At 33.1% G+C, this 22,792-nt stretch overlaps 2 protein-coding genes across 4 annotated transcripts; one reads left to right on the forward strand and one right to left on the reverse strand.

Moving 5' to 3' along the window:
- Positions 1-1,044: 1,044 nt before the first annotated feature.
- On the reverse strand, positions 1,045-8,302 carry LOC117680465 (arsenite methyltransferase). 2 transcript variants are annotated; one of them, XM_034473462.2, is made up of 10 exons: positions 8,166-8,302; positions 7,359-7,527; positions 6,197-6,347; positions 5,970-6,106; positions 5,637-5,706; positions 4,756-4,837; positions 4,109-4,240; positions 3,463-3,605; positions 2,932-3,066; positions 1,045-2,457 (listed from the first exon to the last, which is right to left on the reverse strand). In XM_034473462.2, the coding sequence occupies exons 2-10, from the start codon at positions 7,517-7,519 to the stop codon at positions 2,359-2,361; spliced, it is 1,110 nt and encodes a 369-aa protein (XP_034329353.2). In that variant the 5' UTR covers positions 7,520-7,527; positions 8,166-8,302; the 3' UTR covers positions 1,045-2,358. The 2 variants fall into 2 exon arrangements, with proteins under 2 accessions (XP_034329353.2, XP_034329351.2); XM_034473460.2 differs by having other exon boundaries at positions 7,359-7,536; positions 8,166-8,206.
- LOC105330162 (major facilitator superfamily domain-containing protein 10) lies at positions 8,299-19,842 on the forward strand. 2 transcript variants are annotated; one of them, XM_066068393.1, is made up of 14 exons: positions 8,299-8,439; positions 9,137-9,226; positions 9,528-9,713; positions 10,237-10,333; positions 11,283-11,386; positions 11,655-11,813; positions 12,765-12,956; positions 13,149-13,245; positions 13,502-13,613; positions 13,923-13,978; positions 15,760-15,812; positions 16,258-16,348; positions 16,702-16,839; positions 17,999-19,842. In XM_066068393.1, exons 3-14 carry the CDS (start codon positions 9,546-9,548, stop codon positions 18,103-18,105), a joined length of 1,374 nt encoding a protein of 457 aa, XP_065924465.1. In that variant the 5' UTR covers positions 8,299-8,439; positions 9,137-9,226; positions 9,528-9,545; the 3' UTR covers positions 18,106-19,842. The 2 variants fall into 2 exon arrangements, with proteins under 2 accessions (XP_065924465.1, XP_034329350.2); XM_034473459.2 differs by lacking the exon at positions 9,137-9,226 and having other exon boundaries at positions 8,300-8,439.
- Positions 19,843-22,792: the final 2,950 nt, after the last annotated feature.

Raw genomic sequence — 22,792 nt, forward strand, 5'->3', positions numbered from 1 at the left:
ATTAATCTTGAAAACTGTTTATCAGATCAGCCTTGCCCCCTTACCATCTTTTCTGGCCTCGAATGTCGTGGCTAAGGGCTTCGCTTGAATATTTTGAATTTCAGACCCAGGCAGGGGGTTGATCTCAGAAAAGAGAGGAGTAATATGAATCAAAACTCGCCCCCCCCCCCATTGTTTTATGTATTTCTGTTTTATAAATAATTACTGTTTTAGGAAATCTCTTTTATATTTGAGCCTTATCAATAGTAGTCCTAATTAATGTTGTTGTCCTAATCATGGTCTCCTAATCATAGTGCCCTGATAGTGCAACAGGCCCTGATACTGGAGCCTGCTGCCCTAACAGGTGCCCTAATGGTGTAGCAGGCCCTAATACTGGAGCCTGATGCCCTAATGCCCTAATGGTGTAGCAGGCCTCGGTACCGGAGCCTGCTGCCCTAACAACGTTAGGTCTCTGTGTACAGTATATAAGGGGATAGAGAGAATGTGAGAGGGGGAGCCAGAAGGAAGAGAGGCAGGAGAGAGAGAGCAGGACGAATTACCATTTGGTGTACATTTACAACCTGTTCGATTCAAAAGAAACTTGTGATCATTTGCTACGAAATAAATTATTGTCGCATTAAACGAAATAAAAGGAAAAAAACCACATACATGTATAAAGATTTAAGATAATGAGATTGACGGTATCCATTAGTGATTTCATTATCATTCATTATAAATAATTAAATAATAATCATTATCATTCAATAAAATTGGCACCCACTGACCAATTTTTCTTAATAATCTCACCCTTAAGGCTATAAATGTCTACAATTGAACTTGATCGGATGTTGCTAAAGATTCCAATTTTTAATGAAAATACTTGAAAATATAAATTCAGTTATATACATAATAAAATATATAATGTTCAAATCAAAGCCCTTTGGGTCAAGGATGCATCATACATACTGGTGTATAAAAACAAAATCGGCACCTTATTGCTGACAAGCGGACAGGCAATAATGCTGCCATCTTTAAATAATAAAAAAATCCATTTTATTTTAATCTATCTCATTTATTGAAAACGTCAAACATATAAACATAATCATGTACCGCTAATCAATACTTTAACATTGATAAAAATAAAGCACCAAAACTACATGTATATGAACCTTAACTTCGTTTTGTTTTAATGTTTCAGAAGCAGGTTAATTACTTTCAGTGGTTTTAATGACAACATCAGCTGACCTGTCCTAATTCATCATATTCAAAATAGTTCAAGAAGTGGACACCGATTTTCTTTAAAGGGGATATCAGGCCATATTTCACATAGATTGACAAAAAATGTGAACATGTTTTGAACTGACAGAAGACTGACCAAAACTGCAAGTGTTGTCAAAAGACAAAAATAGGTTTTATACGTTGTGTTGAACGCAAATTGCACAAACAAGAACAGCATTTCCTTTTTTAATCGTTATAAGGACAGCTGAAGACTAATTTGGGTAATTAATGTGACATCGCTATAGCCTATAACAGAGCCAGTTAGTCTTTTCAGTTGCAAATGTACAAAATAAATTCGTTTTAGAAGTGCAACAACATAAAATCATATATTTGTCTTGAATTAAAGTATACATGTGTTTTATTTTATTTTCAATAAAAAACTAACTTCAAAGTACATCCATGGACAGACGAATAAATCTCATGCCGACTGATATTTCTTAACACAAATTTTTAGCATTCTTACAAGAACCTTTCTAAAATACATTGAACATACATGGCTTTGATGAATTATTTCATAATTTGGCAGTATTTAATAAATGAAGACATTTATAGCTACATAAACAGGCAAAAGATAACTGGAATGAATTATAAATGAAATCGATCAGGTGTATGCCTTGACTTCTTGCATTAGTTTTGGTATAATCATATGATATACTTAAATTTATATACTGATAGATACCAATATTATAGTATTATTTATAGTATACCAATATATACATTCTTGTACAGATAATATACATTTAAATGTAAATACGAGTGAAATTACAACAATTTCCCTATAATAAGGTCCTGTAATCTAAAACAACTTTTCAACCAAACCCAATAAAAGCACGTAATTAATAAATGTTCTTTTTCGAAAAATGAAAATTAAAAAGTAAATGTATCCAATTAATTGCGTATGAAATTTATATCTGTATTTTTTGTTTTATATTTTAAAATTACTTAGTTCAAGATCAACTAGTGAAAAATCAATTATTTATAATATCTAGCACAACTATTGGAGCTAGGTCCTTAGAATAGACACAGCTAGAGTTCAGATGAAGGGACATCAACACTTTGTGAACCCCGCCCCCCACCCCCACACAACATGGGGAAGGGATATCAGCAACACTTGGTGGAACCCCCACAACATGAGGCCTCCACTTTCTGACCAGCCTTGGCAAGGTTCTCCAGGTATTCAAAGGGGTCCTCAAACTCAACCTACATATACAAAAACCAATGGATACAGTACCAGGAAATTCATTATTGCCTTTGATTTAGGTTACATCTATGCATCAGTTAAAAATATACTGCAAAATTGTGAGACATGTGGTATGAGACTAAGACAGGAAAGATTCAATACAAGTATTATTGTTGTGACACCTGGTGTTCTACGATTTCTTTAATCAAGGTAGATAATTTTGTTTTATTTCAAACTTCTGAATGAAGATATGTAAAACACATGTTTTCATGTCTCTGTCTTGGTAATTTATATGCATATTACTGGATTGTGATTTGTTATCAATCATTCATTTCTTATTAAATTGATATAGCATAGAAAAAAAATGTTTTCATTACTTAACCCACAATTATTGTTTTTGGATGCAGGTTGGGAAAAGTTGGTGAGATGTAAATATTAATTTAACCCTGACACCAACTTTACTCCACCAACTTTAGTCTGTATAGTTGACTCACCTTGTCACAAGTAGACCCGTTGCACGGAGATCCACAGGATTCCTTGGGGGTTGGCTGATACTCAAACTCGTCAGAAAAACGGGAACATTTCAATGATGCGGCCACTGGTCCCGTTACCATGACAACATCATCCTTCTGTTCAAAGAGCAACAGAAATGCAGTTGATTCAATGTAAACCAAAAAAAGGTACATGTTTTTCTGGTTATGGAGAGGATAGTCACCAAGGAAATTTGGATTACAACCTGACAATCATTATATGTTGTTCTAAATTCCATATGAACCAAACATTATTTTGTTAAAGAAATCATCTCAACATGTCAGATGAAATATAGTATATATATAATTATAATATTTATGGGAAACATACGAAAAAAAACAACAAAATATGTCAACCAGACAAGTTATTATGTCAACCCTTTGTCTGAATTTTCATATTGTTTTACCCGGTATTTAAAAACGAATTCTCTGTAACATGCATCTCAAATCTAGACATGTGAATTTGAATTTAATTAGATAATTATAGAAACCAACCTTGAATACATGTTGATGGTCAAATTTGAACTCCTTTTCATACCCAGTTATCTCCCCATTATACATGACCTGCAGTGGCTCTATTTTGGCGCCAGGAGGGAGTTTGAAGAGTCGGTAGGTCACAGATACAAACCTGGCCTCACCTGATAAAAATATCATAATTACTGTTTACATCAAAATCTAGTTTGACAATACTTAAACATTGCAGTTATTTTATTTATGTAACAGGATGGGAGAAATAATAAAGGACCACATTGGGATTTGAACCTAGGCCCCCTGAATCAATAATCAAGTGATCTACCAACCAAGTTTTCTGGTGCTAGTATTCAAACCGGTCTGACCGTCATTGAAAAATGAATGAACTGCGCATACATTGCTCAGATCAAAAAGTTACAGTAGTTCCTGTTTAGGAGTTCCAAAAATTATTATCAAAAATATGCTTGCATTTGTTTAATAACCAGGATCAACCTTGCTAGCAATTTTCTGACAGTGTAAAATGCACAATATATTTAAGCTTTTACATGTATTTTAAAAAATGACAGAATTAAAAAACCATGCAAAGAAATACACTCCTCCATAAATATGCAGACCATGCCCCATACTTTTCATGTAGGAAGTATTATATTCAGTGTGTATGAATTTTTACCTAAGATTTTCTTGAAGTCCTCTCTGTCTATGGGGACGGGTGCAGCTGATACCAGGAAAGGACGACTGAAACCGATCTCGGCCGCCAGCGTAAACAGTTCCTTCCAGTAGAGGGCTCCAGAGATACACTCTCCTACAATAACATTGAAATAATCTATAATAAGGGTTATTTTCGGCCAGTGTTATTTTCCCCCTTTTTTTACTTGCAAATGGTTTTGCCCTGTCTTGAATTCACCCAGACATATAGCTGTATTATAAGAAAGGCAATATGAGAAATTTGAATTTGCCTGGTCTTAATTTTGCCCACTGACAACATGGGTGAAAGGGGCGAAAATAAAGCAAGGGCAAATATTTCCCTGTATACAGTAGTTTGATTTGTTTAGCCATGAAATATTATAGAAAATTTCAAGTGAAACTATAAAACATTGTGAATATGCATAGCCACTATTTTGCAAGCTTGTAGGGACTTTATAAATTAATATAAATGAGTAGACTAGTGTGTTTTATGACTTGTAAATTTGTGGCTAGCGATGCCAAATAAAATGCCTTCATAGAAAAAGAATTTTCAGTACTAAAAAAAGAAATATTAATATATATTTTTTTACTTTAAACTATTTATGATGCTAAAGAGTATTATTAAGCACGTACCCCATAAGATTTCATCCTTTCTTACTGTGTCGTCTAGTTCTCTGTCTGCGTAAATGTCACTAAAATAAAATTCTCCACCTTCCTGTAAATTTAAATAAAATATTAAATAAAGTTAACCTTTATGCACCGTACATACTTGCCAACCTCCAACATGTGAAAATCTGGTCATGACCAGATTTGGAAAGTAAAAAATCTGGTCATAGCGCGTAACGACATTCACGACATATTTACCATGCATTTCAGAAATATGTGTTAAAAACTTATGTGTAATGCTTTATTGCAAAGAAGCATTTTAACTAACAGTTAACGACATTCACGACATATTTACCATGCATTTCATAGGTATATACAATAGAAATATGTGTTAAAAACTTATGTGTAATGCTTTATTGCAAAGAAGCATTTTAACTAACAGTTGCTGATTTTGAATTTTGCAAAGTGATCTGACACAGAAAATGTTCGTCGGTGCCACCGTATCGTATTTTCTGTATATACAAGCACACTATTATTTTTCTGCTGAGAACTAATATTTCTTTGAAATTGTGATGGAGAGAGAGACGAACAAGGGGCACTTGTTAGTTGCTTTGTTAGTGTATTAGATTTATCTTCAGCTTTAACTTTTTGCAAACCTTTAGCCCTTCAAATTCATACATTTTTAAAATTGGTATGTTGAAAATAAGGTGAAAGTACATGTTTTTTTTGTTTGTGTCTTTAATACATGGTATTATACCACATCTGACCTCTGCAAAGCGTTAAGTTACAAAGCTCATATTTGCATAATTTTGTATTAAAGTATCAAGTTATTTATATCATTACTATGACCAAACTGTTGATTGGTATAAGAAGCTTTGTGACCCTGATGTCTGGGGAGTTACATGTACCTTCATCACGCTGTAGGCTTCCTTCAGGACGGCTCTCTTGTCAGGGGACAGGTTGATCACACAGTTTGAACTGAACAATGAACGTGCAACAGGGTTTAATTTATGTGTTATCACTGAATAAAAACATAAAAGCCTTATTTTTCCCCATCTCTTCTAAATATACATACTATACTCTTAATGAGTATATTAGATATTTCAAAAAAAATATCTTTGATATCTTTTTTTATACATATAATATGTGCATAACATCTTTACAATGGTAATCAAGTTACATCATTGAAAATGTTGTATTTCTAAGTATAAGAGAAGATTAAAAGTAATGTAAATGTTTACATGATGATGTCATAGTAATTTTCCTTTAGGCCTGCCTCCCTTAATTTCTCTATGTACCCCTGTACAAAATCAGTGTTGGGTTCTTTGTATCCAAACTTCTCAGTATGGTAATCAATGTACTTCCTGGAAACTGCGATCTGCAAAATTTTGCAACAAATAACTCTAAACTTGTCCTTTTTTTGCCAGGTGCCTATTCTTTGAAGTTCATCCTAATGCTATACCATTACCTGTTCATCTGTCATGTCAATTCCAGTCACATGACCTTTTGGACCAACCAGCTTACTCAAAGCAAAACAGTCCCGCCCACTGCCACTGCCGAGATCCAGTATGTTCATTCCCTCCAGCTTCTCTGGGATCACCAATCCACAACCATAGTACCTACAGGAGAGATTTCAAAAAGAATCTTTTGTTGAGAGTTTTTATTGCCATCATATGACAGAGACATTTTATATTGAGCATATGTACCGTTACATCAAAGCATATAGACTTCTTAATTGGTATTTCCAAAGCAAAATTTAAATGATGGTTACAGAAATGGGATTGAACATTGAACAGAATCTTTAAAAAATATTTTCTTATATTTCGATTCATCCCCTTCTATCCACTAATGAAGACAGTTGTGAAAAATTAAAATGAAGAATTCAAATTTTACTTTTAATACTTGCACTATAGGTATATGGGGTTTGAGCATAGAAGCTCTTATGAACTCCTTAATCAGAATTAAAACACTAATATGAACTATTGCCAATGTAATCATTATAATGGTAGCTTACAGACAACAGAAAACTATCCATATTACCAACAGAAGACCAATCAGCCAAGTCAAAAGCTTGATGTTCTAACTGCAAGGAGCTGTTTGTTTTCTGCTAATAGGTTCATTAATACAGACTTTTAAGCTACACCATTCTGTGTTGCATGGAGGTGTTTGTTTTTCAATGAATGCATTGTAGGTGTATTGATTTAAGGAATAAATCATCATTCTTCAAGTATTATGACTTGATAATATTGGTCGGGCCGGGGCAGAGTAAAATCCAATAAAACCCAAAGGGCTTTATAATAGATTTGATTATCCCCCGACCAAAATATGATAATATTCAAAGAATGATTCCTTAGTACATGTACTTATATGTATATTATATAATATTCATCAATTTTACAGATGTACATGATGTATGTTTGAATATTAGAATATTGACATACTAATATGTGATTTTCATTTCTTTTAAATATAAATACAAAGCCTGCTTGTGCCCCAACAATACATCATTTGAATTTACTGGACTGTTAAATTTTTAAAATCAATTTGTAGTGTTATCACACACAAAGACACTAAAAAAACTAGTGCAAGAAACTGTTTACTAATAACATGAATAAAGGTGAAATACTAACTTGGAAGCCACTTCATCGTGTACAGCAGCTACCGCCTCCCTCACTGGTTTGGTCACCACTTTCCCCACCGTCACACAGGCCTGGGTCTGTAGGTCATCGGCCGTTTTAAGTCTTTTCCCATAATAGTCCTTAACCGAGTCATGCACTTGGGTTCCCTCCATACTGGTTTCTGAATGAACTATTTCAGCATTTAATCATTATTGTTTGAAAAATAAAATCTTATAACTGCAATGGTGTTGGTGTTCATGTTATTATCATATCTATAGTTCTTACTTCAAATTACTTAATTACTGTGTTAATGACTAAATATTTTTTTGTACTTGCAAATTTCGTAAGTTAAGTACATGTATATAAAAATGATCTCCTAGAGCTGCTCCATACGAAAAAAAACCGAAGAAAATCGAGGTGACCTTCATGTGCATCGATATGCAGTTGACCTAATTTTAAAAGGTGCAAGTTTTAGAACAAGTAAATTGATCAGCATAGAACAGCTCTAGAATTTAAAAAGACGATTGTTTTGCCAAGTCTTTTTTTATTTTTATTATTTATTTTTGTTGTTGTAAAAATTGAGACTGGTATTTAGTTTAGAGTCATTCAACTCAATAAATCTCTTTCGTGCTTGCAAGATTTATGTAAACCAAACAGCTGTCACAGATATGGATACATATTGGCAAATTATTCCACATATGTATGCAAATATAGCAGATATGCATAAAATCATTGGATAAAACTTCTTTCAACTAACCTATGTCTTTATGAATAATAAACACGGTATGATTTTTGGTTAAACAACTTACCAGAAGTTACCTGAAGAGTGCACCAATCATCAAAATGAAAGTAGCATGATAGTCATAGTCAGATATACGCTTATCATTATTCAACACTCCCATCACTCTAACTAAAACGTTTTGGTGATTATGCACGCGGAAGTGAAAAAGATGAGACGTGTTTGACAACACATGGATTAGCCATCCAGTGTCGCTACCTAATTAGACACAAAGTTCTATATATTGACTGGACTTATCAATGATGCTTTAGTACTCAGTCGAGCGGGTCGTTATTTTCTCTCAGTAGTGTACGCGTAAGTAAAAATTTCTTTTTTGATAATTTTTAATCTCCATATGGAAGGGTTATAAACTTTGAACTATAACAAACTTGTAAAGTTTTGTAATATACAGATATAAGTATCAAAGGTTAAATGTTCAATCATTGCGCATGTTTCGTGTGAAACTTGCTGTTACTGATTTGATTTGTATATTAAATTATTAATTAATAAATGCTCATGTTAATAGAATTAGTACATTTATACTTACTATTATTACAAATGTAATTTTTGAACATCATAATTACTTACATCACAGTAGAGTCTACCAATGGTTTTGGATTTTTTTAAAAATAATCTATCAAAAGCTTTTACATGTTAAATAGATATTAATAGTATTCATTTACTTATTAAGGATGACCCATGACAATTAACAGGACGTTATTAAAAAGTATACATCTATAAGATTCAGTGTTAATTGTCTTATGTATTGAAGAACATTGCATTGAGAAAATGAAACTCTATATGACCTTTATTGATAAGCATACCATTGATCAAAAATGTGATTTTTTTGTCAAATATGTAAATATGATAAAATGCAAAAAAAAAAAAATGCACATTTTGATGTCATGAAATCATGCATTACCTGATGGCCCAAGGGGATATACATTAAACAGGCTGTATTTAGTCAGGATTTCAGTTTTCTGTCACCACCTATTGATTTAACAATTGACAGGAAAGCTTCAACCCTTGATTAACATCTGTTTCCTTGCTCAAGGAAATGTGAAACAAATAAGCTGGTATTAAAAGCAGAGTAGTGAAAGTTGTAAGTATATATCTGATTAGCTTGAGAGGCTTAATTCATTCATCCAGGAAGACAGACATTTGTTGACGAAGAGAAATTTTGGTAATATATGTATTCTAGTGCTGTATTTTTGTGTGTAATTGATAAAGGTTCATATAGCTAGATACTTTGCTTATTATTTTTTTCAGAAGTGAAACGTACTTTTGTACTTTTATATTCTTCAAACTCTTTCAATATTTATTCAATGCAATTAACAAATTAATTTTTTCTTTTCAGTTGCTTTTATCTAAAGATAGCTCATGATGATCATTTCATTTTATAGAGAAAAAAAGCACCTACCATGACATCCACAAAGACGCAGAATGGTAAAAGCGCCCCCTCTGATGCGGAGAGAGGCGCTAACCGCACCCTGTACGTGGTTTTCCTGTCGTTGGTCATTGACCTGCTGGGGTTCACCCTCATCCTTCCTCTCCTACCCTCCATACTGGACTACTATGGAACTAAACAGGTCAGGCACAGCTCAACCAATTATTTATCTGACAAATGAAACATTAAATTGTAGTCTAGCTACAGTACTGACCAGACTCAACTTTAATAACACCAGAGCAGACCCCAACTAAACCCGGGTTTACTTTCAGGGTTTACTTGGGGTCTGCTTTTTAAAAATTTGTGTCCACTCCAGTTTTACTTTGGGTTTACTCGGGGTTTGCTTTTGGGGTCCACTTTATTCACTAACGTGTGAAGCAGACCCTTCTTTTATCTTACCATCTTAACACCTTTAAGCCCTGCCCCTTGTATATTCCAAATACACATGTAGAGTCTGCTTTCATGAGTCTACTTTTGATCGCGGTTTACTCTCTGTGTCTTCTCTGCTTTGGGTTTACTCAGTAACACTGTGATCTTTTGATTTTAATGTAATTTTACAGCTATCGATTGTAATGCAATTTTACAGCTTTTCAGTAACACTGTGATCTTTTGATTGTAATGTAGTATACAGCATTTCAGTAACTGTGTGATCTTTTGATTGACAGGACGTTTTGTACCAATCCATCAAGGACTCGGTGACAGGCTTCAGGGAGCTGGTAGGGGCACCTGACACCCCCCGATGGAATTCGGTCCTTTTCGGGGGTACGTCACAATTAGCTCATTTATACATACAACTTTGTTTTTACAGCACAGTGATTTTGCTTTAAAAGATCCATATTAATATAAATCTGATATGCACATACATTTTTAGTTTACTATGATGGGATCATTTTCATGAGACATAATAAGAATCACTCATTGCAATTAGAGTTATTGTTCTTATCAAAGGGTTTGTTGTACCTTAAAATCACCGAGTCAGCTATGAAGTTCTCAGTAGCTGTGATAGAATCAGTGTGATAAGGGAGTTGGGATAAAGCCATATATGATTATAAGATTTTGTAGAGCAGTCAATCATATTCTTACTTATTGTATGTTACCTATATAATTAATTTTCACTATATCTATTCCCTACCATATAAATTTCAATAATTCCCCCAACTTAAATCCTTCATTTAAATTTGTTGCTACATGTAACGGTATGTATCAAAACTGGTTTAAAGTTAATCTATACAATCTATGTAGCGAGTGTGACATTGATTGATGGATTAATGAAGTACGACATACCAATTGATTCAAGGAGATCACTTTCATTGATTTTTTGTACATTAGTGTTTTATCTGATGAATTTTAGCATTAATCTTTATATCAAATAAAGAAGCATTTTAATATTAAAGATACCTGTATAACCGTACTAACGGTATCTGATGTGGCATCTGGAATGCTCTGTGGATTGTAGTTTGGTGTATCCACATTTTGAAAACATATGAATCAAAACACATGTATCTCCATGTTTTTGAAAATAACTTTTGAATTTTATTTAATCTTATAGCCCTCATTTTCTCTTTCATTTTGATTATTCCTTGATAGTTCTTCTAAAAGGTAATGCACACTGTGTTATGCACAAAGCACATTACAAAAATGTTATTTATCATAAGTTGGCTTAATATGCCATATGAACGCCGACGTAATATTAAACACAATCTCTCTACAGGAGTGATTGGGTCCCTTTTCTCCATGTTGCAGTTTTTAGCCTCACCCATAATGGGAGCGGCGTCAGATGTCTATGGAAGAAAACCCGTCCTTGTCATTTCCATGGTGAAAATTCATGATGATAATTTGATAAATATACAGTGTATAAATACGATATAAATTTTTTCAATATGTTAAAAAATGTAACTCATTTTTACTGTGATTAATTTTTTTCTACATATGCATTGTACTGCTAAATTCCTATGATTTAAACAATTAGTCATGTCTTATTTCCACGAAATATATGGTTTATTTCTATTTAATTCAGAGATGAACATATTAGATTTTTCCTTTGATCGAATTATGATTTTCATTATGATTTTTGTGAACACAGATAGGAGTGGCTGCTTCCTATGCCCTGTGGGCCGTCTCTCACAACTTCACCCTGTTTGTCATCGCCCGCATTATTGGGGGGCTCAGTAAGGGGAATGTCAGTATATCTACCGCGGTCATAGCTGACATATTCCCACCGGAGAAAAGAGGAAAAGGCATGGTAAGATGTTACAAACATCTTATTCCTTTAAATATTTATGTAGTGTTTCTAAAACTATTGGAATTTGTATGTGCAGTTGATCAACATTAGATATGTCATGGTGTGTTATTTTGTGTAAATATGTTTAAGAGTTTACTCATGCCAAATGACAAGTAATTAGCTAGAGTCAGTCTGCTCTGCTAATTATCCCCAATTACCGGTAGTCTATATATAATTGTTCTGAGTTGTTCTTAAGCTTTTTGAGTAATTATCATGAGTAATGTACCACACTTTTATTAATATAAATACAGTTAGAAATTTATTCAATTCAGTCAGACTCTTTCAGCCACTATCTCAGGTTGCTTATGTCTTCACACTGACTATCTAGTTGACTGTCCACCAGTCCGTCAGTAGACTAAGCAACATTGAGTTAAATTCATTCTGACTCATTTGGCTTTTTAAGAAATAATTATTTTTATCCTGTACTTTTTGACTTTATTCTATTTTGATTATTGTTGATATTTTATAAGTTAATTAAAATCACTTAATCAATAAATTGTGAAACCTGCCTTCGAGTTATAGCTCTATGCATATTCGAGTTAGAGGTCAATTTAAGCCTATTGACTAGGCTGACCCCCTGTCTCTTGGGTTGGGCCTATACAAGTTAATTCCCCTTATTCTATAGTGCCCTTTCCCCTCGGTGACAGATTACTTACAATTAAGGTTATAATTTACTGTTGCCATCAATACCGGTACATCTGAAAAATTCCTTGTGTTGATTTTTATTTTTAAATTTTCTGCTCTAAGTCATGGACATATTATAATATACATGTATTAAGATTTTGTTCTTACATGTACCTACTTGTCTAATGAATACTTTTTCATGAAGGGGATGGTTTTGGATATTTCAATGATAATGAAACAATTCCACTATTTCCTGTATTTCTATATTAACACATTTTTTTATTTCAGGCCTTTGTGGGCGTGGCTTTCTCTGTCGGTTTTGTCTTTGGACCAATCATTGGGGCCGTTTTCTCACGCTACGCCCGTGACCAGCAGGAAGTCTTCTACACGGTCCCTGCCCTGTTTGCTCTCGCTCTCGCTGTGATAGATATTATTTTTGTTCTCATGTTCTTCAAAGAAACGCTGCCAGAAAATAAACGGGTAAATAATTTTGGATTTGATTGAAAAAATTGCTAATGTTTGTATTAGTGTTGCATTTTCAATGTCATTAGGAGTTGTGCTACCGATTGCTAAACATTAAAAAGTAACATTAATTCCCATCCCCATAAAAAAAGATACTGGTATTTACAAAATGTTCCAATTAACCTTTTTGAGATGGTCCCCTTGTTGTAGGCAAAGTCCATTTCCTCGGGCTGGCAGAATACCTCCCACCTCATCAACCCGGTGTCCCTCTTCAGGTTCTCCTCAGTCACAAACACTGCCGCAAGAGGTGAGATAGGCAAAATAGTTATTGAATCAAGTCAATGTACTTTCCAGTAAATACTTATCTGAAGTAATGCACCAATTATATTATGATGAAATTCATTTTCTCCTGCATTAAGGTAGAATTCTCAAATGTAAAATCTTATAGCCATTTTGATAAAGTTATTATTTTATGCTTTAGTTTTTCTGTTTCTTTTCAGATAACTATTTTGATAAAGTTATTACCCGGTATTTGATGCATAAGTTTTTATGTTTCTTTTTAGATTTGTCTGCCATGCAGAAGATTGGAGCTGTGTATTTCCTCTATCTTCTGCTGTACTCAGGACTCGAGTTCACCTTGACCTTCCTCACTCACAACAGGCTCAACTATGACAGGTAAAATGTCTTCTCTCTACAACTTCTTTTGCTAGAATTATATGTATCTTCTTCCCATTATTCATCATCATCATCTTCTTCCCATTATTCATCATCATCATCTTCTTCTTCTTCTTCTTCTTCTTCTTCTTCTTCTTCTGTCACTGTAGACATGTGCATTTTATTGCATGATTTCAAGTCTTCTGTCGTAATTATTATCTTCACTTTCTTTTTCTTGGACCAAAAACAATGTTATCGCATTACTTGAATAAGCTTTTATTTTATGTAAATTAGTTATAATTATGGTGGCTTTTCTTATTTTTCATCCAGCATGCAGCAAGGAAAGATGTTTTTCTTCCTGGGAACAATTATGGCCCTTGTGCAGGGTAAGTAAAGATTTTTCTGCATATGTCAAAAATTGTCGAACCTGGTAAAAAAAATTACAGAAATTCCATCATGTAATATAATTATGTATAAACCAAGTGCATATCTATACTACTATATTAAAATGATAGACTCGAATTTTTGGGCTTTAATTCCGATAATTTGGAAGCGCACTGTCTTTTATTTAATGTATTTTAAACATCATTGGTACTTGAAGATTACCGATTTGTTTTTATTTTTTCTCAGTTAAGCTTTGCTAATTGATAATCAACGAAAATTCCTTTAAAAATCCCAGAAATCATATAGATTTTTGGGATTATACAATCTTGCGCGTGCTCAATACATTCATACTAAAGGGGTCATTAGTTTATGTTTCCACAATATCATATTTGCATGAATAAACTCAGTAACGATAATACAAATATGTGTAAATGTTCATTGGAATTTGCTACATATTCTGTTCATATATATTAATTTTATGATTTCTTATGAGAGAAAATATACATATCAACTTATTACTTACTTTTGTCTTCATGATGGCAAAACAATATTTGATTCCATGCATAAAATTCACATTATAGGAGAGTGAAGATAGAATGTTTTATCGTTAAAAAGATAAATGTCCTACGGAACCGGTTTACGATATATCTATTTCATAAATGTCCAATATGCAATGTCAATCCGTGCATGCACGGGTCAAGTCCAGTGTCTCTCTATAATTGTTTTGTATGAGTTAAAAATATGTTATTAAGATCCAAGAATAGCAACATTGTATAGCCTCATAATAGAAATTTTAATACATTTCTACATTTTTTAGGTAAAACGTTATCAAGATCTAAACATTATAGTAATATTATATAGCCTCAAAATAGAAATTTTGATACATGTTCAATAATGGTCATTATCAATTAGTTTTTACTAGATTTCAATATAGAAATGTGATATTTATGTACTGTGTATTATGAGCATGTAATTACTGCAACAGTTTGTTGAGACTGGATTTATGAAGTCTGACTCAAAATAGACACTAAAAACCAACCTTTCTTTATAACAATGTAGCATTTACATTATTTCACAAATTGCCATGCAATGTTACATTGGTTCACAATTCAGGCCTCATTTCTCTAAAATGTATAATTATCAAAATTTTTGTGATTGTTATGACAGTTATTTTCTACAAGATGATATATATGTACTTGTGAACACCACAACAAATTTATCACTCATGAAAAAAAAGATTTTTAGTATTTAAAATGCAAATTGATTGTAATAGCAAATTATTGTTTCCTGAGGGGGCTTGGTGGTCAACACATTACATTGTAATCATAAGATCGTTCCTATATTTTTAGGTATGATAGGTTTAGTTAATAGCTATCATTTAGTAAAGAAAAAATTCAAATATTTCAGATTGAATACTGTAAATTCCTTATTAAATGCGAGGAATTAATATCCACGTAAAATCGCGAGAAGCCCAAATTTTAAAATCTCGCTTTTAATTTTCGAACATATGTAAACTACATAAAACTATGATAAAATTTTGACATTCGCGATTTTATGTTCTCGCGATTTGATGGTCAAGCGTTGAATCGCGGAATTAAGTACTCGCGTAAAATAATGAATCTACAGTATTTGAATTTTATACTGAGCTCTTCATTTTGGGAGAATCGTATCGTTTAAAAATGGCCACGACCATCCAGGACTCTTTGACTATGAACTGTATAATTATCTTTATTAAAACTTGATGCGAGCATTTGTACATTATAATCTTTGTAACATTCAACAGGGGGATATGTCAGAAGAATACCAGCAGGAAAAGAGGTCAAGATAGCTACCATGGTGAGTGGACCCAGATCTTGTTGATTGATAGATTATTTGCTGTTTGTATTCCTCTACAGAATCTTTACTGATATAAGCCTTCAGACTTATGTCTTTGATAGTCCTGGTTGTTATCACCAGTCTTCCAGTTGGAGGACAATAACACTGTCAAGTTAATCTCATGCTCTACAATGTCATGCATGTACCAAACAATAACATGTTTGATGCTATTATTTGTCATGATCATGTGAAATATTACAGCTGAATTTTTAAATCTATAAATATTAAGTAGTCTGTGCTACTTATTATTAGAAATTAACTGCTGTTCTGAATATGAGTCATTTCATCCCTGCCTCTGAAACAATAACATGTTTGATGCGATTATTTTCAAGATCATGTGTATTAAAGCCGATTTTTTATTGAACTTCAGTGAATTGAAATATATATAAGTTATTTGTTGTTTCAGGGTATGACTCTCCTGATTCCAGCCTTTGTATTCATGGCCTTCGCTCACAGTGCCAGCATGATGTACATTGGTCTCACTCTGTTTGCTTTTGGTAAGTGGAATCTCTCCCTCCCCTCTAGTATTCAAATCTCTGTCATCAGAACATGCAACATCTTTTTGTCAAATCTGTTTTACATCCATTTTTATTGTATTTGAAAAAAAATGCTTCATCTATGTTTGTAGTACATTGTCATGAATTATCTGGAATGGTTCCATTCCACTATATTTATGAGAGTAAAGTGGACTAAAATCCTTAGCTTGCAAAGACTGAATTATCTAGACTATTTCAGAAGTTTAAAATATCTTTAAAAAAAAAAAAAAAAATTCTAAATGATCATAAGTAAGGATGAATTGCAGAACAAAAAATTTAAAATGTACAATAGCAATGATAATCTTGTGTTGCAGCATCAGCCACAGTGGTGCCATGTCTTACCACACTGATCTCAGGATTTGGAGGCACGAATCAGAAAGGGGTGGTGATGGGGGTGTTCCGGTCCCTGGGGGCACTGGCCAGGGCATTCGGTCCGGTCCTATCCAGCATAGGTAAACAATGAAATTTCAGGATACTGAAAAGGCTGAAAACCATACAAAAACCAGTTTAAGTACATGTAATAAAGATATAATCTGTGATGATTTTTTGAAATTGTTTGATACTGGAAAACATGCTCCTAGCAAGGTTTTCACTTGAACAAACAACTTTGATATTTTATGAAGATAATTTGTTATATCCAATTAACTTACTCTGCATACAATGTATGCTACATTATCAAGCTGAGAGAAATAAAAATGACTTCTCTGTAAGAATGAATTAATCATAAGCCATTCAGCTGTAAGCTTCTTTTCCTGTATGTATGAAAAGTATGGTGGCATATCTCTGCCCCTTGTGTGCAAGTTATTTTTCTATCAAATATGTCGACATGCAAGATAAATATGTTGACATGCAAGATAATTATGTTGACATGCAACATAACTATGTTGACATGCAAGAAAATTGCAATTAGAAAAGAATTTTACAAAATCTCAAAAAAATTTAAATATCGCCCACCTGTGACATCCAAGATGCTAGATGCTACCTTTTTATGTCGACATGCAACTTATTTTTATTAACATGCAAGATAAATATGCTGATATGCAACTTATTTATGTCAACATGCAACTTATTTATGTCAACATGCAACTTACTTATGTTTACATGCGAGATAAATATGTTGACATGCAATTTAGTTATGTTTACATGCAAGATAAATATGTTGACATGCAACTTATAAGTTGTATGTCAACATAACTTAGTTGCATGTCGACATAAATATGTTGCATGTCAACATATTTATCTTGCATGTTAACATAACTAAGTTGCATGTTGACATACATAAGTTGCATGTTGATATAAAGAAGTTGCATGTTAACATAAAGAAGTTGCATGTTAACATAAATAAGTTGCATGTTGACATCTATAGGTAGCGTATCTAGCATCTTGGATGTCACGTGTGTGATATTTGAGATTTTTTATAACTCTTATTTGATTGCATTTTTCTTGCATGTCAACATAGTTATGTTGCATGTTGACATAACTATCTTGCATGTCAACATATTTTTCTTGCATGTTGACATAATTAGTAGAAATATAACTTGCACACAAGGGGCAGAGATATGCCACCATAGAAAAGGTATGGGAATCATATGTTCTTTGTTTATTTTGCAGTGTATTGGAGCTGTGGGGACAAGGTTTGCTACATATCAGGGGCAGTGCTTCTCATCATTCCTTACATCATGCTCAGGAAGATCAAAGGCTCCTCCCACTCTGCATAACAAGGCTTCTGATTGGACAGAGGCTATTTATATGTTTCAGCAAAGTAGATCCTTACTTATATACATGTACAATATAACAGTATGAAAGATTGGACCACTACACATAACTTTAAACACACTCCTTTGATTGGTCAGCAGCTTATATTTGTTTAGTCACAATGTTTCTTATTGGATATATAATGAAATTAAACTGCAATGAAATCATATAATCATTTTCCATATTGAAAAAAAATCAAATGTTGTCCAGAGCATATGGACAGCATTTTCTAATATCAGAAATGTTTGTTGTGATGACAGTAAAAACCAAATGTTGGGATAAACATTTACAGACTTTTTATATTGAATTAATATTTATTCTAGTAAATATTAATTTCTGCATTTCAAGAAAAACAATATTTTTAGAAGATGATCATTATTAGGTTAATTTTTTTTTGTTGCCATGTACTTAAGAAATAAAAGTAAACGCACATTTTTATTGAAAAAAAAATTCTATAAGACAATTTATTGATATTATCAATCTAATCATTATTTTTTCATTTAAATATAGTTGGCTTTGTCTATTTTTTTCCACAAGTTGTCTTATGCACCATATACCATGTTTACACTTATATTGATATAGATAACAGTTCAAAGTGTCTCAGCTGAAATGTGAAGGATACTTATCAGAGATGAGATCAAGCTGCTGAATTTTGAAATGTACTTAATGCATTATTCATTTACATGTACATGATTAGACTAATTAATTAGTTCTTTAGAATTTAGCATTTATTTTTATCCTTATGTACGGCATTAATTTTCTTAGCCTACCTTTATCACAGAGAACCATGTTACACTTTGCTGGCTCAAACATGGCATGGTTTTCAATTCCTTGAAATATGTACTCAGACTGTCATTTTTTATGGAGAATCCTCTAAAATCCAGGGAAATTTAAGGATTATGTAAAAGTACCTTTATTTAAAAAAAAGAAATTCTGTACATTACAGTTCCTGCTTAAAAACTTATGAACTTTTTGAATAATGAAAGAATATAAAAGTGATGTCCTCAGACATGGCTGCATAAGGGAAAGAACTCTTGCTTAATTAAATTGTAATCATTATGTTAGTTGCGTTTAAAGACCACATTTATTTAAAACATCATCCAAATTTACTTTAATTAAGAAGAATTTGAATGTCCTTTGATTTGGATGCATATGATTAAGATTAATAATTCAGCATTCAACTTTAGTTGAATCGTTGACAAGGTATTTGTGATCACAATTGTTAATGTATTCAATTGTTATGGTTGACTTAAGAAAATGGATATTTTTTTATTTGTTAGTTTTATATTGTTGGTTCTTTGATATTTTATGATCATAGTTTACATGACATTTATGTCTGTATTTAGGAAAATGCAAATATTTTACTGTTATTACTTATATGCACTTGAATTGTACACTGTGACTTAAGATTATGCTAATATCTATAAAGATGTTAATGAATATGCATATTAAGATGGTGCTATGGATGAATAACTGCTGCAATGAATTTTGATGCTGTTTGTTAAAGTCTTTGATAGGTGTATGTGTTTAATGATTATATTTTTCCTAATTATTTGATACATTCATTTGATAACAATTGTGATTTTAGATTTTCTTTGATTTATAATTTTTTTGTACCAAATTGTTTGGGATGTGGTCATAAAATGTTTTATTAATATTATAAGCTTTACTTTCAAATTAAACTCTTTATACTAACAGTGCTTTCGGAGTTTTTTTTTTAAATTTCGCAAGTTCCACAGGGCTGTAAAAGCCTTAAAATTTACAATACATAAAACAGGAGACGTTATGAATCAAACCCCAGCCAGTATGTACAACCTTTTCTGGGCTAAGCCGACTCTGAGCTTCAGGTGCTGGGTGAAAACTCTGCAATTCTTTTAGGCACCGGTACGTTTCTATCAATACCTGTGGGTACCAGTATATTTTTATCGGTACCTGTAGGTACCAATACATTTCTATCGATACCTGTAGGTACCGCTACATTTCTTTCGGTACCTGTAGACACCAGTGCATATCTATCGATGCCTTTAGATACTGGTACATTTCTATCGATGCCAGTGCATATCTATCGATACCTGTAGGTACCTGTACATTTCTATCGATACCTGTAGGTACCGCTACATTTCTATCGATACCTGTTGGTAACCGGTACATTTCTATCGATATACGTATAGGTACCGGTGCATTTCTATCGTTACCTGTTGGTAACCGGTACATTTCTATCGATACCGGTGCATTTCTATTGATACCTGTAGGTACCGGTATATTTCTATCGTTACCTGTTGGTAACCGGTACATTTCTATCGATACATGTAGGTACCGGTACATTTTTATCGATACCTGTAGGCACCGGTACATTCTATCGATGCCTGTAGGTTCCGGTATATTTCTATCCATACCTGTTGGTAACCGGTACATTTCATCGTTACCTGTAGGTACCAGTACATTTCTATCGATACCTGTAGGTACCGGTACATTTCTATCGTTACCTGTTGGTAACCGTTACATTTCTATCGATACCTGTAGGTACCGGTACATTTCTATCGTTACCTGTTGGTAACCGGTACATTTCTATAAGATCACGTCAGGTATGAGTGATGGAGAGATTTCACCTTTCTTTCTGTCATGTATAATATATTCTCTCAAAGCCTCGTTTTGCAAGGGTAATACTTTGAGTTTTATAATGCGTTGCAGCATTCTTTATTCTTTTATAATGTTGATTTAAACCTTCGTCGGTTTTTTCTCCATTCACTCGTATTATGCTCGCTGTTTAAACGCCTTTACATGTTACGAACAACACGAATTGATGTTAAGAAAGTATGGACCAACCTCCCAGCTGTGGACCATTGAATTCAGGGCGGCTTCCCCGTTGTCAAGACAAACTGGAATAATTGGAAACTGTTGATGTCTGGAAATGTTATTACGCATACCTTCAGCGATGCAGTCCGGTAGAAATTTTTTCAAACGTTTAACTAATTTATCATTGATAGTGGAAAAGAAATGTTGAATCGTTACTTTTAATACATGCCCCATTTCTTTTTATTTTCCATAGATTGTTTGAACAGTGGCACAATAGACAAAGTTCATTTTAATTTACCGGTATGGTGTCAAAATAAGTTAAAATCCAACAATGCACTTTGAAAAAATAAATGAATCGAAATTTGAATAACATCTTCAAAATTACCAGAAATTCTTAATGATCTTGAGATGTACAATTTTGTACAAAATGTTCTTAAATATACGGAATTAGGAGAACTTTGATGATTTCACAAACAACCTTCTGTTAAGATACATGTACATGCATACATGTTTAGTAAAAGAATGCGTTTCCCATCCCAATATAGTCTGTCTGTCTGTCTGTCTGTCTGTCTCTCTCTCTCTCTCTCTCTCTCTCTCTCTCTCTCTCTCTCTCTCTCTCTCTCTCTCTCTCTCTCTCTCTCTCTCTCTCTCTCTCTCTCTTAAAAGAGCTCCGAGAAAGTGAAACAGTGTTACATGTGTAAGTATTTTGTAATTTATACATATGAAATTGCTGGACAAATATGTAAATAAACGTTTATCGATATATCTATACATTTGAATTAGGATATACATTTTAAGAAATTGCAAATCTTTGACCCCACATCTAAAGTATATGTGTGGTTCCTTTGGAAATAATCTTCTTTGAATTAAACCCTTATTTGATAACGGAGAGAGCACATATTTAAATACTTTTAAATCTTTTTAAAGTTAAAACTAAAATAAACACGCTAATTATACCCGTCTCCCCTTTATCACAAAAAAGTATAGACAAAGATAAGATTTAAATCACCGCCTACTTGAAAAAGTCAATTATTTTTCATCCAAGAGATTGTTTTTGGAATTCAACCTATAATTCTGTGTACGATCAAACTGAATTAAAAACCGGCGAAGAGAAAAAAGAGAGGGGCTGTTATTATTAAGACTGGTTTGTTATACAATGTCCATACAAGCTTAATTAAAATTCCTTTATTGGTTCAGGGCGGGGGGGGGGGGGGTGTTATTCAGTCCGGTGGGTCCTGCTTATCGAATATTAAAAGACCACTTTAAAGGTCGATACATTCCCCTTACATCGGGGACTGTGTTCTGTGCGGGTGGTTAGGGGAATATAGATTCCTTCTTATCAGTGAAATATGAATAACTTATAGGAAAGTGGATCCCCCTGTGAAGGATTGACATACGAACAATAACCCCCTCTCTCTCTCTCTCCTCTCTCTCTCTCTCTCTCTCTCTCTCTCTCTCTCTCTCTCTCTTTGCGGGGTAAAATTAACTTTAAAGATTCGGAAATGCCCATATTTATTGAGTTCCACATAACAATTGGTAACCGTCACATTATTTTAAATCACAAGTAGTACATGTAATTACATGTGTGTCCTTTTCAGGTGTTGACCTCTTATAAGAAGCTAGCATATATCAATCAACGCGCTTTCCTTGTACACATACGTGATAAATTGAGAATGAAGTATCTTCAAGATTTCACCTCTGAAACTTTCCAGGTTTTTAAAAAAAAAATTGAATAGCCCTGAAATTTAATCGTTATAGAATGTGGAATTATGTCATGCTATGGGAAATATGGACAGAGCTTACTAGGTTCTGAACAACCTTGATTTTATTTGATAATTTTTCTTGGGCGTTTAT

The sequence above is a fragment of the Magallana gigas genome, chromosome 8, assembly GCF_963853765.1.
Source record: "Magallana gigas chromosome 8, xbMagGiga1.1, whole genome shotgun sequence".
In the NCBI taxonomy this organism is placed as follows: domain Eukaryota; kingdom Metazoa; phylum Mollusca; class Bivalvia; order Ostreida; family Ostreidae; genus Magallana; species Magallana gigas.

What these genes read in the sequence shown, in the direction of transcription:
- LOC117680465 (XM_034473462.2), bottom strand. Translation starts at nt 7,519, where the DNA reads ATGGAGGGAACCCAAGTGCATGACTCGGTTAAGGACTATTATGGGAAA. An exon ending in AAGCCTACAGCGTGATGAAG is followed by an intron (nt 4,838 to 5,636) that starts GTACATGTAACT and finishes TTAAATTTACAG; the next exon opens with GAAGGTGGAGAATTTTATTT. An exon ending in AAAGGATGAAATCTTATGGG is followed by an intron (nt 4,241 to 4,755) that starts GTACGTGCTTAA and finishes ATGTTATTGTAG; the next exon opens with GAGAGTGTATCTCTGGAGCC.
- LOC105330162 (XM_066068393.1), top strand. Translation starts at nt 9,546, where the DNA reads ATGACATCCACAAAGACGCAGAATGGTAAAAGCGCCCCCTCTGATGCG. An exon ending in CGCTGCCAGAAAATAAACGG is followed by an intron (nt 12,957 to 13,148) that starts GTAAATAATTTT and finishes CCCTTGTTGTAG; the next exon opens with GCAAAGTCCATTTCCTCGGG. An exon ending in AGGTCAAGATAGCTACCATG is followed by an intron (nt 15,813 to 16,257) that starts GTGAGTGGACCC and finishes TTGTTGTTTCAG; the next exon opens with GGTATGACTCTCCTGATTCC.